The sequence below is a fragment of the Castor canadensis genome, chromosome 13 (assembly GCF_047511655.1).
Source record: "Castor canadensis chromosome 13, mCasCan1.hap1v2, whole genome shotgun sequence".
Classification (NCBI taxonomy): Eukaryota; Metazoa; Chordata; class Mammalia; order Rodentia; family Castoridae; genus Castor; species Castor canadensis.
Window position 1 is genome coordinate 10524103 of NC_133398.1, and position 17132 is coordinate 10541234.

General features: G+C 39.7%; 1 protein-coding gene across 5 annotated transcripts in view; it reads left to right on the forward strand.

Annotated features, from left to right (window-relative positions):
- Golga1 (golgin A1) overlaps nt 1-17132 on the forward strand; it is a 59230-nt gene that overhangs the window by 12241 nt on the left and 29857 nt on the right. For all 5 annotated transcript variants that reach the window (XM_020159249.2, XM_020159250.2, XM_020159251.2 and 2 more), the window contains exons 7-12: nt 931-963; nt 1581-1709; nt 2038-2207; nt 2650-2761; nt 10928-11053; nt 13680-13775. In XM_020159249.2, the coding sequence (XP_020014838.2) occupies nt 931-963; nt 1581-1709; nt 2038-2207; nt 2650-2761; nt 10928-11053; nt 13680-13775 (666 nt within the window). The remainder of the gene's footprint in view (nt 1-930; nt 964-1580; nt 1710-2037; nt 2208-2649; nt 2762-10927; nt 11054-13679; nt 13776-17132) is intronic.

Genomic DNA, 17132 nt, shown 5'->3' on the forward strand with positions numbered 1-17132 from the left:
CACATATGAATAAACAAAAAAAAAAGAAAATGTGTAATTAATTTAATGAACAGTAGTGGAATGGTTGGTTTGTTTTAAAGTAAATATAATAAAGGGTTGGGCATGACTCAGTGGTAGAGTGCCTGCCTAACAAGCATGAGTCCTGAATTCAAACCCCAGTACCACCAAAAAAGGAAGATACAAAAAGTATATGTTTGTCAACTAGAACATTTGCTAGCCATATGTTCACCACAAATGGTGGTAAACTGGTGGAATGGCTCAAGGAGTAAAATGCCTGCCTAGCAAGCATGAGGCCCCTAGTTCAAACCCCAGTATGGCCCAAAAAAATTCCAAAAATATACTCAGTGGATAACTTTGGTGTGAATATTTATAAAAGAAGAAATAATCTAAAATTGATGGACTCTCATTGTAGATAATAAAGATACGGCCTTTTGTGACAGTGGTTATTTTAGCCCTATTTTGTGGTTTAGAATAAGTACAAGTAGTATCCCTTTTCTGTTGACATATACCAGAGGGCATAAAGTATGTTGGTAAATGAACACAAGTGGGAAAATAATTATCAAGTACTGCTGACAATGTCCCCACCACTTTCAGTAAATGAATTTCTAAACATCAATTGCAAAGTGACCCAACTCATCTGGTTCTAATTCCCACTCCGGAGAAATAATAGCAGTACTCAAGGGAGAACACTCAGGAATAAGCCCTGCTTAGTGGAGGTCTGCAGGCTCATCCTGTGTCCTAGAATTTGATGTAATGCTCATTTTCTCCTCCTTTTAGAACCCCTCGCTTTCTTAATATTAAGCCAAGTTTATGGGGTATTGTTTTGCTTTTGTTTGGTTCATTTGTTGCTATTAAGGGGAGTTGTTTTGTTGTCTGAAAGTCTTAATAAACAGTCTTTCCAATAAACTACTTCCTGTTGTTTTGTTTTAGGAATGGTCAGAAAAGATGGATCAACTTGAAAAGGTTAGTTCATCTTTATTTTTGTTTTATTAATGTGATCTCATTTCTAGAAACAAGTGGGTGGAAGAAGAATATGATCAAGATGTTTATTCCCCATCTTTGTCCATGTAGGTCCTTTTGGGTTCCTTACATCCCATGGCCAAAAGTCACAACATCATTTGGACCTTTGGTTCAGATGGACCTTTTGACACGCTTTTTTTGTTTTGTTTTGTTTTTTCTCCCCTCTGGGTTTCTTGTAACCTCTTCATCCTTTGGCCCTTTCTATCCACTTTATCTCTTTTAGGCTTTCTTATCCAGCCCACAACTTTGATAAATCCTTTTATTAACTCATCCTCAGGATACCTAATTTGAATGTGCCATTTTTAACCTCCTGGGGTCCTGATTGGTCCTCTGGTAACTCTGGGAATACCTCCTGACAAAGCAGAGAAACCAGAGCATTTCTCAATTCTCAGCCTTGAGCAGATAAGAGAACCACTTGGATAGACACAGATGAGATTATCCTAGGACCATAGCTCTAGACTAGGCTACATGATAAGACTTTGTCTCAAAAAAAATCCACCTGTGTATTAGAGATTTCTAATGTTTAGTTGCCTGAATTGATGTCTTCTTTTTCCAAATAGGAGAAAAAGTTTCTGACAGCTCAGTTGCAGGAAGTGAAGAACCAGAGTTTGAATCTTTTCCAAAAGAGAGATGAAATTGATGAATTAGAGGGGTTCCAGCAACAGGAACTAAGTAAAGTAAAACACATGGTATGCAGTTTCCTTTTAAAAGCCAAATGCTATAAACAACACTATAGAGTAGTATATACTTACTGATAATTTACTCTTCATTTTGCTAGTCATCACTCCTAATTGCTGATAAACAGACTCAAGTAGTCTTTGATATTAATCATATTTCAATGTTTTTAAAGTTAATAAAATGGAGAAGTTCTGTTTGAAATGTATTTCCTTTACCATGTGTTTAAGTACTAGGCATATAAACCCCCTTCTAATTCCACAAAAATGTTATAAAACTATTCATTTTGTCAAAGTATATTTCTTGTTAGTAGCCTAATGAAACTTTATGTCATTGTATCAGCTTTTAAAAAAAGAAGAATGTCTAGGGAAAATGGAACAAGAATTGGAGGCACGAACCAGAGAACTCAGTCGCACTCAAGAGGAGTTGGTGACTTCCAGTCAAATGTCCTCTGACTTAAGCCAGAAGCTAGAAGAATTGCGGAGACTCTATTCAACGCTGGAAGAGCAGAGGTTCTTGCTTGGTCTGTGGGACTCTTGGGCAGAGGTGTTGATGTAGCCCTGGCTATATATGCTCCCCACCTGTCCCCATTGCTCTTCGCAGCACTTTTTGAGTTCAGTGCTGCCAGAGGCTTCTGGATTTGTCCTTACCTGCTTAAGACCTAAGCCCTCAACTCTGTCCCACCACAAACACTCTCTCCCCTTCACCTGCCTAGGCTTAGGTCCATTCCAGTCTTGCTGAGCAGTTCAGTGTGATTTTAGATGTAAAGTTATTGAGGTTCTCTTGGAGCTTCTGCTTCATAGAAAGCCATGGAATATTTTCCACTGATAACCTTCATCTGGCTAATAATGTTTGAAGCCTGATGTATAAGGAACCATCTGTATTTTTCCTTTGGAGAGTGTATCGTAGATGAGATATCCAAATTTGTTCATTGTCTGCTTTCTTTCAATAAAGAGATCATGTGACAGCTTCAAAAGCAGGTGCAGAAAATAAGATCACAGCCCTGGAACAAAAGGAACAAGAACTCCAAGCATTCATTCAGCAACTTTCCATTGATTTGCAGAAGGTAGGTAAAGAACGATCAGTGGATCTGGGTTCCTAGAATTCATGAATAGGGATTTAAAACTAATTCTGTCAGAAATTTCATTCTCAGGGTGGCTACTAAAAGGTGTGTTTCTCATATGGTCCACATTGTCTTACTTCCGGTTCTAGCCAAGCTACACACATATGGGATAGCTATCCTACTGCCCAGAGTTGCTTCACAGAAAAAGACAGTATTGCTGGGAGTGTTGGTCGATGCTTGTGGTTCCAGCTACTCAAGAGGATGAGGCAGAAGAATCACTTCAGCCTAGAAAGTTCAAAGCCAGCTTGGGAAACATGACAAGAACCTTTCTTTTAAAAAGAAGGGAGGGGGGAGAAATAAGGAAAACCAAAAGAAAAGGACAGTATTGTACTGATAGGAATTTTCAAAGCATACTATTTGTGGGTGCTTTGTTTTTGAAATGGGGTCTCACTGAATTGCCCAGGCTGACCTCCAACTCACAAACCTCACACCTCAGCCTCCCAAGTAGCTAGTATTGTAGGCATGCACCATGGTACCCAGCTAAAGCACACCACTTGTTCTACTCTTCTTTTTTTTTTTTTTTGTGGTACTAGGGCTTGAACTCGGAGCCTACACCTTGAGCCACTCCACCAGCCCTTTTTTGTAAAGGGTTTTTCCAAGATAGGGTCTCACAAACTATTTGCCAGGGCTGTCTTTGAACCTGGAGCCTCCTGATCGCTGCCTCCTGAGTTGCTAGGATTACAGGCATGAATCACTGGTGCTTGGCTGATGTATCTTATGGGACTGGGAATATGACTCAGTGGTAGAGAATGTGTCTAGCATGCATGAGGCCCTAGGTTCAACCCCCAGTACTACAAATAAAATTCAGGTCTTAAAGTACCTAAGTACATGATGGACCTTGAACATACAAAAACATAACAATCATGGTTGATGTGGCCAGGGTTGTACCTTTGATATTCCTGGCTCTAATCCAGTTTGTTCACGTGATCAGGTAGTCTCATTAAAATCTGCTTTCCATTTAGTTAACATAATGCCCTACTCTAGGCCTTGGCTAAATTCTGGAGATACAAAGATTAACAATAGTAATATTAAATCAGTGACATGTTCCTTATTGCCATTTTGAGCAGAACAACTTGTTTCATATAATTGTTCCTTACATTGTAAGGCTTTTAGCTTTCCTGGCCTCTGGGTTTTAAGTGCCAGCAATATTTTTTAATCATTGACCATCCAGCCCTTCTCTTGTGACAAAACATCCTCTATATATACCACCCATCCTACCCTCATGTCTTGAGACATGCTTATCTCAAATGATACAGAGACTTATAACATCTTATAGTATAGTAAGATTTGTGTAAACTAAAGTTGTATATCCAAGTGGAAACTAAGGAACATGTTTTACAGTGTCAGGGCTGGGGATATGCCAGAGTGCCTGACTAGCAAGCACAAGGCCATAAGTTCAAACCCAGTACTGCCAAAAAAAAGCACCCAGTAAGTCTATCTTACATAAATGAATGACTGTGATATAGTCCCTACCTTCAGTTAACTTAAAATCTAGACACATACATTGTTTTCCCTGAGAGGTTTATAGTTTCATCACAGAGCTCAAACTCTTTCCCCCACCACTGCCGGTACTGGGTTTTGAACTGAAGGCCTACACCTTGAGCCACTCCACCAGCCCTTTTTAGTGAACGTTTTTTTCTGAGAAGGGGGTCTTGCACACTTATTTGCCCAGGCTGGCTTTGAACTTTGATCCTACTGATCTATGCCTCCTGAGTAGCTAGGATTACAGGCATGAGCCACTGCTGCCCGGTGAGCTCAAATTCTTGTATCCATAAGAATAAAGTTGACTAACGATTCTAGCCCTAAATAAGTCAACTAGATTTTTCAAGTACAAAAGGTAGGTCAAGGGGGAAAGCATTTCTAGCCCAAGAAGCAAGGGAGTCTTCCTGAAGAAAGTAGAATGATGAGGACAGCAGGAGGCAGAGAAGGCAGAAGTATATAGAGTCCATTTGAGGTAGTAGGTGAGGAGCATAATAGACACATAACTTTTTAATTCACAGGATCTTTGGTATCCATTAGAACCATCCATTGTTTTTATAGGCTGGAAAAAAGAAGCTCAGAGAGGTCTAGAATGTGGTCGCAGTAAGTTGCCACATTCTTCCAGAAAATATTAATTGAGCCTTCGTATGTGCTACCCTCTGAGCTAGGTGTTAGAAATACCATGGTGAGCAGAATAGTTAAGCCCTTGCTTGTCAGTGATGCATTTAGTCTCCCGGGAAGTCAGACTAACCAGTAATCACATCAGTATATAATTACTAGCTTTGACAAGGGTTCTGAAGGAAAACTACCAAATGCTGTGGAATCCTATTACAGGGCATCAAATCAGATCTAGTCTTAGATTTATACAGTGGTTCCCTTTAGGAAGTGACACCTGATATACTGCTGGGGCTGAAGGGGAAGGGATGATGGGAGAGAATGTCAAGCAGGGAACAACATGAACAAAAACTCAGGCAATTAAAAAAACTGGCACTTTCAAGAACCTGGAAGGCCAGGAGGGTGGCACACAGAGTAAGAATGGTTTATTCTGGCTGTTAGGAGACATACCAAAAGGGCCTTCCAAGAGGAAGCCTTTGCACTTGTCCTACCATGAGATGATGCTGGTTCTGACAGAGTGTTGATGAAAATAACTAGAGGTGGAGAAATTTAAGAAACACTGAGAAGACTGACAAAATTGCTAAGGTAGCAGTCATAGGAGATGAGCAAGAGAGGAGGAGGCCCTAGGGATTTCTGGGCTTTCTGGCTTGATGAACTGAGTCATTGTTCTCAGAGAGCACTGCAGGAAGAACTTCACTGTAGTATGAAGATCATGAATTTGGAATAGTTTTTTGTTGTTGTCCTCAACTTCATAAAATTTACAAGTTTATAAAATATGAGTAAGGTAGAAAGTGTAACAAAGCAAGGAATCCTCATATATCTACCTTCCATGTTTAAAAAAAAGTGTTTATCTTTGAGGTTCTCTGTCTGCCTCTCACTACTCTACATTGTTCTTTTGGAAAAGTGGTAGCCAAAAAATTGTTTCAGTCCTTGGTTTCTTTGTTTTATAATTTATATATATTTTTTCTTTTTATTTTGGTGGCATTGGGGTTTGAACTCCAGGGCTTGTGGTTGCTAGGTAGATGCTTTTACTGCTTGAGCCACTCCACCAGCCCTTTTTTTGTGAGGAGTTTTTTCAAGATAGGTTCTCACAAACTGTTTGACCAGGGCTGGCTTTGAACCATGATCCTCTTGATCTCTGCCTTCTGAGTAGGTAGGATTACAGATGTGAGCTACTGGCACCCGGCAAGCACCTTGCTCTCTAAAACTTACTTTTTATGCCCAACTTTTTATGTTCCTGAAAAACATTCATATGCTACATATAGCTATAATTTATTCTTTTCTCAACTGTATAGAATGGATATACCAGCATTCATTTATACATTCTATTGATAATGAGCATTAGGGTTGTTTCTGGTATTTACTATCATAAACAATACATTTGTCGGATTGTGCAAGAGGTAGTCTAGCCATGTGTATGCGATGTGAAAAGCATAAGATGTGTGATAGGTACATTTTCAACTTGATTAGCTAATGCCCTGTTTTTTCCCACAGTAACTGCGATTTACACACACCCCACCAACAGTAGAAATTGCTCTGCTTCCTTGCCAACATGTGAAATTGTCAAACTTTTAATTTGTGCCAATTTGGCGAATATGAAATGCCTCACCATGATTTTAATTTGCTTTTCCCAGATTACAAGTGAGGTTGAGCATTTTTTATATGTTTATTGGTCATTCATGCTCTTCTGTGAAGTGCTTGTTCAAACTTTTTGTCCATTTTTCTATTGCACTTTCTGGCTTTTTTTCATTAATTATAGTAGTTCTTTATGTAGCTCATGACTGCCATAATCCTTTGTAACTTATCTGGGTTGCACATATCTTGTCCTAGTTTTTGGCACTCTTCATATACTCTTCATTGTATTGTAGTTGAATGTTTTATTTTCCTTTAAGTTTGACATTTTGTCTTTTTCAAAGAAATATTTTCATAATCACAGTGCTATTCTCCCATATTATATTCTGCAAGTTACATAGTTTTGCCTTTTGCATTCAAGTGTTTACTATGGCTAAACTAGTTTTGATACAAGAAAGGATATATAGCCACTTTTTAAAAATTGTTTTGGTTCCATTTGGAAAAATTTGTTTTCTCACTTCTCTGCAGTGCTAGCTTTGTCACAGTTCAAGTCCATATGTACAAGGAGTGCTCTGGGCATAGTGACCACACCACTGTGGTACTTGTCCCAGTACTATACAGTACTTTACTGGCTGCAGAAAAGCTAAGTCCTGGTGTTAGAGAAGACACATCTCAGGAACTTGAATGTTCTTGAATTGTTGCTCTTCCACAGCATAGCTAGTCAAACTCCTCAAAAAAATCTGTTGGGAGCTTGATTGCAATTTGCATTGAATCTGCAGGTCCATTTGGACAGCATTGGTTATTTTTGATGGAAGTTTTCTTGTCTATGAACATAGTCTGTCTCTAGATGTTCAGCATTGCTGATTTTTTTTTAAATGACTCCATAAGGGTATATAATTTTTCCATAAAAGTTTGTACCCATTGTTTTGGTTTCTTTGGTTTTTTGAGACAGGGTTTTAATATGTAGTCTAGAGTGACCTTGAGTTCAAGATCCTTTTGCTTCCCAAGTGCTGGGATTACAGACATGTGCCACAATTTACCTATTTATACATCTTTATTTTTTTACACCATTTTTAAGTTATATCATTTTTAAATTACTTTTTTGTATTTGTTGCTGGCATATGGAAATGGTATTATTTTAATGTACTTACTTTCCACAATTTATTAGTTCTTGAGTATAACGTTCTTGTGTGTGTGTGTTTGGTACTGGGGTTTGAACTCAGGGGCTTTATACTTGCTAGGCATGTGCTCTGCTGCTTAAGCCATACTCCAAGCCCAGTTCTTTTTGTTTATTTGTTTGTTTTTGCGGCACTGGCACAACTCAGGGCTTACACCTTGAGCCACTCCACCAACCCTTTTTTTGTGATGGGTGTTTTCAAGATTGGGTCTTGTGAACTATTTTGCCCAGGCTGGATTCAAACCTTGATCCTCCTATCTCTACCTCCTGAGTAGCTAGGATTGAAGGTGTGAGCCACTAATACCTGGCTACAAGCCCAGTTCTTGAGGATAATAGTGAGCACATAGATAATTCTTTTGATTTTCTTTCTTTCTTTTCTTTCTCCCCTTATTCCTTTCTTCTTTTCGTTCTCTATCTCTTTCTTTTTTTGTGTGGTACTGGGGTTTGAATGCAGGGCATTGCACTTGTTAGGCAGGCACTCTACTACTTGAGCCACACCCATAGCCCTTATTTGCTTTGATTTTTTTTTTTTTTCAGATTGGTCTTGTCTTTTTCCCTGGGGCCAACCTCAGACCTAATCATCCTACCCAGGGCTTCCTGGTTTCCCTCATAACTGGGATAACAGGCATCCACTACCACACCCAGCTTACTAATTTAGATGGGGGGGGGGGTCTCACTAACTTTTTTCCCTTGCAGCCTTGAACCTTGATCTCCTGATCTCTGACTTCCAAGTAGCAGAGTTTACAAGGGTGAGCCACAGCAACCAGCCCTCTTTTGAGTATTTTTTGATGTTGTTGGCACTACTGGGGCTTGAACTCAGGGCTTTCGTGCTAGGTAGACACTCTACCACTTGAACCATGCCTCCAGCCCATTTTGTGTTGATTATTTTTGAGGTAAGGGCTCACTTTTTTTGGAGTAAAAGTAATAGTAAAGTTTATTAGAAAAGGTTTTTATAGTGAAGGTAATAATAAGTTTATTAGAAAGGGAATATACTTTAGTAGACTGAAAGCAGGTCATCTCTAGAGAGAGAACAAGACTGGCCTAGGAAAGGAGTTTAGTATAACAGGATGAAAGTGGGAAGAAACGGGGAAAAAAAGGAGAATCATTTACTTCTCCCCATGTAGGAAATGAGAATAAAGACCCTAGGGTCTCACTTTTATGCCCCTAGCTGGCCTATACTAGGATCCTACTAGTGCTTCCCCTCATAGTTTGGGGTGACAGGTGTGTACCACCATGCCCAACTGTTTGTTAAGATGGGGGTCTCTTGGACATTTTCCCTGGCTGGCCTCAAACCGCAATCCTTCCAATATTTTTTTTTTAAACTTCTTTTAGTGGGGATGGGGTTTAAACTCAGGGCCTCATGGTTACAAAGCAGGCACTCTACCTCTTGGGCCACATCTCTAGTCCATTATTTTGAAGATGGGGCCTCACAAACTATTTGCCCAGACTAACCTCAAACCTTACTCCTCCTGATCTCAGCCTCCCCAGCAGCTAGAACTACAGGCATGAGTCACTGGCACCTGGCCTTCTTTTGAGCTTCTTATAGTGGTCATAGTATCTGTGAATATGTCAGTTTGTTTGTGACAAGTTTTTACTATATAGCCCAGGCTAGCCTTGAACTCACAATCCCCCTGCCTCAGCCTTCTGAGTCCTGGGATTACAGATAAGCTCTACTATACCTGGTTTAGTTTTGTTTCTTTCTAATTCATACACCTTTTTTTCCCTTGCCATATTCTGTTAGCTAAGATACCAGAAATAGCATTGAACATAATTTATAAAAGCAGTCACCCTTATCTTATCCTTTGTCTACAATATGTTGCCAACAAATATTTTATTTTCTGTGGATATTTTTTTGTAAGTCAGTCATACAACAGAATGCTCACTTTTCCAGTCTATAGCATATTGAGCTTTGAGAAATGTATCTATGGAGCTACTACCACAATCAAGATATAGAAAATTTCTTTAACTCCAGAAGATTCCCCTGTGCCCCTGACAGTTGATCCTCACTCTGAACTCTTGGCAACTACTGATATACTTTCTGTCACTTTAGATTAGAATAATTGAGCTGGATGCAATGGCACTGGATTATAGACCAGCTACTCAGAAAAGAAAAAAAAAAAAATAGACCAGCTACTCAGGAGACTGTGGTGGGAGGATCAAACAACAAGACCTGTCTCAAAAAAAAAAAAAAGGGCGGGGGGAGGGTGGAGAAAGGGAAGAAAGGAGGGAGAGAGGAAGGAAGGGAGGGAGAAGGAAAATTGAGCCAGGTGGTACATATATGCTAAACTTTATAAGAAATTGGTAAAACTGTTCACCAAAGCAGGTAAACCATTTTACATTCCCACCAGCAATAATTCAGGTTGCTTCATTCTCACCAACATTTGTTGTTTTCATTTAGGCATTCAAGTGAGTGTGTATTAATGTCTCGTTGTGATTTTAATTTGCATTAATGACATAGAACATCTTGGGCTCGTTGGCCATTTATCTTTTGTAAAATGTCTGTTGGGTCTTTTACTCACATTTATTGGGCTTCTTTGTAGTGAGTGGTAAGAATTCTTTATATATTACGGATGCAAGTTGTCAGATACGTGTATCTGAATGTGGCTTGCCTTTTCATTTTCTTTACAGTATCTCTTAGAAAACAGACGTATTTGACTTGAGAAAGTCAGACCAAATTTGTTTTTATTAATTCCTTCTATGTTGTATTTAAAGAAGTCTTTGGCTACCCAAAGGTCTCAAAAGGTTTTTCTTTATGGTGTCTTCTAGAACAGTGGTTTTCAAAGTATGGTTCTTGGTCCCCTGCCTGAGACCTGTCAAGAGGGCTGTGAGCAGCCAGGCATGGCGGCTCAAAAGTATAATCTCAGCCACTTGGAAGGTAGAAATCAAGGGAATCTCAGTTTGAGGCCAACCCAGGCAAAAAGTTAGTGAGACCCCCTATCTCAACAAAACAAGTGGGGTGCTGGGCATATGGCTAAGTGATAGAGTGCCTGCCTAACAAGCACGAAGCAATGAGTTGAAACCCTAGTACCCAGTGCTGCAAAAAAGCAAAAACAAAAAACACCCAGGTGTGGTGGTATGCACCTGTCATTCCAGCTATGCAGGAGACCATGTGTAGGAGGAATCACATTTCAGGGAATATGGCCTGGCTGTATGTCTTTCTAGGATGCAGTTGTAAACAGAATTTCATGAAAACTTGGTGGTCCAAGAAAAGACAGGAAGGAGGGGAGAGAGTGATACAGTATAATATATTCTCTGCTTCCCGGCAGGTCACTGCTGAAACTCAAGAAAAAGAAAAACTCATCACACATTTGCAAGAGAAGGTCACATCCTTAGAGAAGAGACTGGAACAGAACTTATCAGGAGAGGAACATGTGCAGGAACTCTTGAAAGAGGTAATGTGTGTTCTCCTTATGCCACTGCCATCAGACAGGCAGTGGTGACTCTTGGGATTTCACCTTAGTTTTCAAGCTAAAGGTCAGCAGACCAGCTGAGTGAGAGACAGCTCTTTCCAACTTTCTGTAGCTGTTTTGGCCCTGAACTCCTGGGCTCAAGTGATCCTTTTATCTCACCCTCTTGAGAAGCTTGGACTATAGGCATACACCACCACACCTAGGTTCGTATCCAACTTTAGCTTGTTCTGCTTACATCAAAAACAGTCTTACAGCTAGGTACTGGTGGCTTATACCTGTAACCCTATCTACTTGGGAGGCTGAGATAAGAGGATCATGGTTCAAGGCCAGGTTGGGCAAAAAGTTCATAAGACCTCAAGTCAATAAATAGCTAGATGCAGTAGGGCACGCCTTCATCCCAGCTACATGGGAGACTGAAAGCTCAAGAGGTTCATGATTCCAGGCCGGCCTGGGAAAAAGTTTGTAAGACCCCCATCTCAACAGATAAAAGCTGAGTGTGGTGGTATATGCATATCATCCCAGCTATGGCAAGAAGCATAAAATAGAATCGCTGTCCAGGCCAGCCTGAGCAAAAAGTGAGACCCTATCTCAGGAAAGGAAAGGATACTGAGGGGTAAAGAGGACAGAAGTATGCCAAATACATGTCTATATAAATACAGCATAATGAAACCCACCAAAACTGTTTGAAAAATGGGGAAGAGGTATAATGGAGCAGGTAAACTTGCTTAAAGTACACTCTATGCATGTATGAAATTATCACAGAGGAACTCCCTGGGATTATTAATGTATGCTGATTCAAAGATAAAAGTACTGGAGGCATGGCTCATAGAGTAGAGCACCTGCCTAGCAAGTACAAAGCCCTGAATTCAGACCCCAATAACACCAAACCCCCCCTCTCCCCCCGAAAAAAGAAAAAAAAAAAACAGCCTTGTAGACCTGTATGTTTCTTAAGGAAGGTAGAAGCTTTATTCAGAGATAGCTGTGAACAGATCATATCCTGATCACATGGTGATTTACACATTTGAGTTGTCTTGTCTCACTGCGCTGCTCTTCCTTACCCTGTCAACTCTCCAATAGGCAAGGAAAATAGTTACCATCTTCCATCTCCCTTAGGCATAAGCAAGAATTACCTTGGGCCAAGGATTCTCCTCAGCTGAGATTGCTGTTGAACAGACTGGCCTCTTGCCTCATGGTGTAGGCAAACTTTCTCATCAGGCCTGAGCTCATTCTCTGCACACATTCTGTCCCTCCTTCTCTTTGTAGCTCAGTAATTGGCCTCATCATGACAAAGGTGACTGCCCAGGCTTTGGGGCACATCCTAGAGTAGACTCACTATGTCTCCAGTCAGTTTCAGCCAAATGTGTCTATCTCCCCTGCTACTGTTGTGCTCCAGGCTTCCAGCAACACTGTGCTAGTGTGCATTGGAAATCTCCAGACTGGCCCACCCAGTATCTCTTTCACCCGTAACAGTCTTCCTGCCAAACTGATTTTCCTGGACCACATTTCTGACCATATCACTCCCTACAATCTTCCATAATTCTCTTCCACATCTACACTGAATATGATAGTAATTTCTAGAATCAGATGCCCCTTTGTATCTTGCTTCTTCTACTTACAAGCTGTGACTTAGACAAGTGACTTGATCTCTTTGTGGTTGTTTCCTCCTCTACAAAATTGCATTTCTTACTTTACCAAACACAGAATTGACTCAGAATTGTTGTTAGTATTAATTAGTATGTCAAGTGCTCAGAATGATGATTGGAACATGGTAGTCTTAATACATGTCAGCTGTTAACATAATCATTGTTGTGCCATTATGATTATTGTCAAGTTTAGAGTGCATAGGAGTTTTTTGGGAGTATGTTTAAAGCATATATTATCTGGCCCTACCCCCAAGAAATTCTGATTTTATTAGGCCTAGAATAAGGCATCAAGTTTAACCAGCCATCCCAAGTAAATTTAATGCCAGGGTTTTGAAGAGACCCTATTTGAATAAAGTTCAGGGCGGGGGGTACCACAAGTGGTAGAGCACCTGTCTAACAAGTTTGAAGCCCTGAGTTCAAACCCAATACCAAAAAAGAGAAAAAAAAACCAGGATAAAAGTTCAAACTCCCTTTTGTAGCATTAAAGAGCCTGTCACTGTCTGATCCTTTTGCCCAACTTTATAGTCTCATTTCTTAATCTAAATCCACTGTGCTTTGGCTTCTGAGATGTTGTAGTTCCCAGAAGGGGCAAGGTCTTCACAACTTCCTCACCCATGGATGCTTCCCCAGCTCCTGGCCACTTGTGAATTGGGAAACTCGCACTGGTCCTGCCGCCCTGTCTCCACTTAGTACACCCTCTTTGCAGTGTTTATACTCTAGTGTTTGGTTTTTTCGTTGTTGTTATTGTTAGTTATTTGCCCCAGCCTCAGGGACAAAGGACTATGGCAATTTGTGTGTGTGTGCTTTATGATATGTGGATTATATCCTAATTTGCTGGTGGTGGGGTGTGGGGGGATCTGTTTGCATCCCCTTTGCATAGGACAAATCATAGCATGTTGCAGGCATCAATTAATATTATTCAATGAAAAATGACTATTTTCTTTTACTCATTTTTTAACTTATAGAAAACAGTTGCCGAACAGAATTTGGAGGACACCAGACATCAGCTCTTGGCAGTCAGAAACAGCCAGGCCAAAGCCATTGACGTTCTGGAGACTCGGGTACTGACCTTACTCCCTGTGTTTTCTCTATTTGGGTATTCACCTGGTTAGATGACATGTGTGGCTAAGAATCCCCTTGATCAGAGCTTTTTCATTTCAAGGGACTATTTTTTGGATCTTACACAGGATTTAGTTAGTTACTTTCTTCACTTTTGTCACATTACTATCATTGTTCCACACAAAGTTGTTTTCTTATTTTTTTATCTCGCTATTCACGTTGGCCCCTCCTATAGGGAAATGTGGTTAATATAGATTATTTTATTGTGAAATTAGCCTTAAAATGAGAAACAATGTTTTATATGTATTAGTTTTTACTTTATGTAAAAGATATAGCTATGGCTTTGTCTTCTCTGTTACTTTCAACTGCTCAGTCTTCTGTCTGTGTCTGCTTGGTTGTGCTTACCTGCTGTGCTGTGTAGTTATCTACTACATGCCAGAGAGACATCCAAGTCAGTCACCTTCCTCTCCCTGCCAGGTCACACTGCAGTGGACAGCCTTTCCCAGTGTCCACTAAGGAAGGTAGAAAATGTGACTAAGTAGGAAACACACAGTTCCTAGGAGGGCTGCACCTGATTCTTCTCTTTAGCATACATGAAGGTTCCTAAATCTCCATTCCTCTTTTCCAGCACTGGCCTGTCACAGCTTGTAGGGTTTGTTTTGTTTTTTGCCACTTAGTGAGTGTGAAGTGATATTTTCATTGCTATGTTAATTAATAAAGTTTCTCCTTTTAAATTGTCCACTCATAACCTTTGCTTTTCTTTGGGGGCTTCAAGTTTATATTTGGTTTGTAGGATTTCATTGTGTATTCTAGTTCCTAATCTTTTGTCAGTTTCAATGCTGAACCAGTCTGTTGACTTTGTACATGTAGCTCCATCTTCCTGACCTCAGCCTCCCAAATAGCTAGGATTACAGGTATAAGCCACTGGCACCAGGCTTCCCTTACTGTTTTTGATACCTTTTTTTTTTTTGTTTTGGTGATGATAGTGGGGTTTGAACACAGGACTTCATGCTTGTGAGGTGGGTGTTCTACTGCTTGAGCCATACTTTCAACCCCATGTAATTCTGAAGTTTTACATAATTCTTTACTTATTTGCTACATGAGTTGAAGTTCTGTTTAAGAAATCCATTGTTGCTCCTAAGTCAGAGAGATATCCCATGTTTTTTGTATCAATTTTATAATTTTGACCTTCACTTAATCTCCAGTTCATGTACAGGTAGACCCTCTTTCTGTGGTATTAAGTAAGGCTCCAGCTTTACTCAAAGTTTCTCAAGATGGATCCTTTTTTTTTTTTCTTTTTGCTGGTACTAGGGTTCTAACTCATGGCCTCATGCTTGCTAGGCAGTCACTCTTACACATGAGCCACTCCACCAGCCCTTTTTTGTGATCTTTTAATTTTTTTTTTTTTCAAGATAGGTTCTCACAATGATTTGTGTGTGTTGGCTTTGAACTGTGATACTCCTGATCTCAATCTCTGAAGTAGCTAGGGTTATAGATGTGAGTCACTGGCATCCAGCTAAAGGTAGACCTTTAAAGTTTTTAATTTTTTGAGTTCCTAAAATATTCAGTCAAAGTGAATTTTTATTGAGATTGCATTAAATGTGCATACTATATGGGAGAATTACTGTTTTTGGTAGTTACTAATTGCTTCTAAAAATATAAGTAAATTCCATTTACTCAGATTATTTTGTGTTCTTTGCTAAAATTTTACATTTTTCCCAGTATATATCTTACTTTCTTGGCTGAGCTATTAATTCCCAGAACTCTTAGTTTATGATATCTTATTTTTAATTTTTTAAAAATTGGTTATTATTTCAATTGGTTTTTTGTTGTTTTTTTTTTTGCAGTGCTATAGATTGAACCCAGGGCCTTGCACATGCAGGACAATTGCTTTAGCACTGAGCTACATACCCAGCCCCAAAATGCTATATTTTTAGTTGATTTTGTATATTGCACCCCTGCTGACATCTCTTATTCTGATATTGTATAATTTATTTTGTTTTTCCTAGGCAGATAATCATATCAGCTACCAATAATGGCAGCTTTATCTTCCTCCAATCTTTCTACCTCCTATTCCTTCTGTCCTCAGCATCTGCAAGGGTCTCCAGTCCTATACTGAACAGTGGCAGTGATAGTAGGCATCCTTGTTTTGTTCACAGTCTTAAAGGGAATGTGCCTGACGTTTCTTCATTTGCTATGAAATTTGCAGTAGGTTTTTTGTATTTAATCTTTATAAAGTTAAGAAGGTTTCCTTCTAGTTTGCTTAAATCATAAACATACGGAAATCTATTATGCTTTCTTTGTATTGATTGGGAAAATCACAATTTTTCCTTTGGTTTACATATATGGTTAGTTACATTAGTAGATTCTCTGATGAACCATTGTCATATCAGATTTCTGGATTACAACTCTTGATGTATTAGTTTTATAGTAAACATCTCAATTTAGTTGCCTGATATTTTATTTAGAATTTTTACATCTATGTTTATGGTTGAGTGGACCCTGGGCCTTGCACATGCTAGAGAAGTGTTTTACCACTGAACTCCACCCCAGCCCCAGTGTGCAAGATTTTTGTGTGAACTTGCACCCAAGAGTAGAATTGCTGAGTCATGTGGTAGCCCTGTATTTAACCTTTTGGTGATGTGAATCTTCCTTGAGCTCTGCCTCTAAATTGAGGCTTGGCTGGATATTTTCTGAGTTTCAAAAGCTGGATTTGAGTCCTGGCTCTGCCACTAATAAATCATGGACTACTAACATTACTGTTTGCCTGTGTAGAAATACTAAAACCCTATTCATGGGTGCCTTTTTTTTTTTTTTTTTTTTGGTACTGGAACTTGAACTTAGGACCTACACCTTGAGCCACTCCACCAGCCCTATTTTTTGTGAAGGGTTTCTCAAGATAGGATCTTGTGAACTCTCTGCCCAGGGTGACTTCAAGCCGAGATGTTCCTGATCTCTACCACCTGAGTAACTAGGATTACAGGCATGAGCCAATAGCGCCTGGCTCCATGGGCTATTTTAATTAAATCTTCTGTGTGAATGTATGTAAGGAATCTGAGCTTTAAAACTATCCTTCTCAGCTAGCCCCAGCACTGCAAAAAAAAAAAAAAATAGCTATAGTTAAAAACATAGATATATATCCTCAAGCTAGCTGTAACTCAGTGGTAAAGTGCTTGCCTAGCATGTGTGAGGCCTGGGTTCCATTCTAAGCCCTGGAAAAAAGAAGATGCTTCCCTCTTCTTTGCCAGGCTACAGCCTTCTGGTGCTTACATTTCAGTAGTAAGTCTCCTCAAGGCCAGACTGTTCTGCAAGCAAGAGCGCTTTCTGAGGGAACTTGGCAAAGGAAGCTTCAGTCAGAT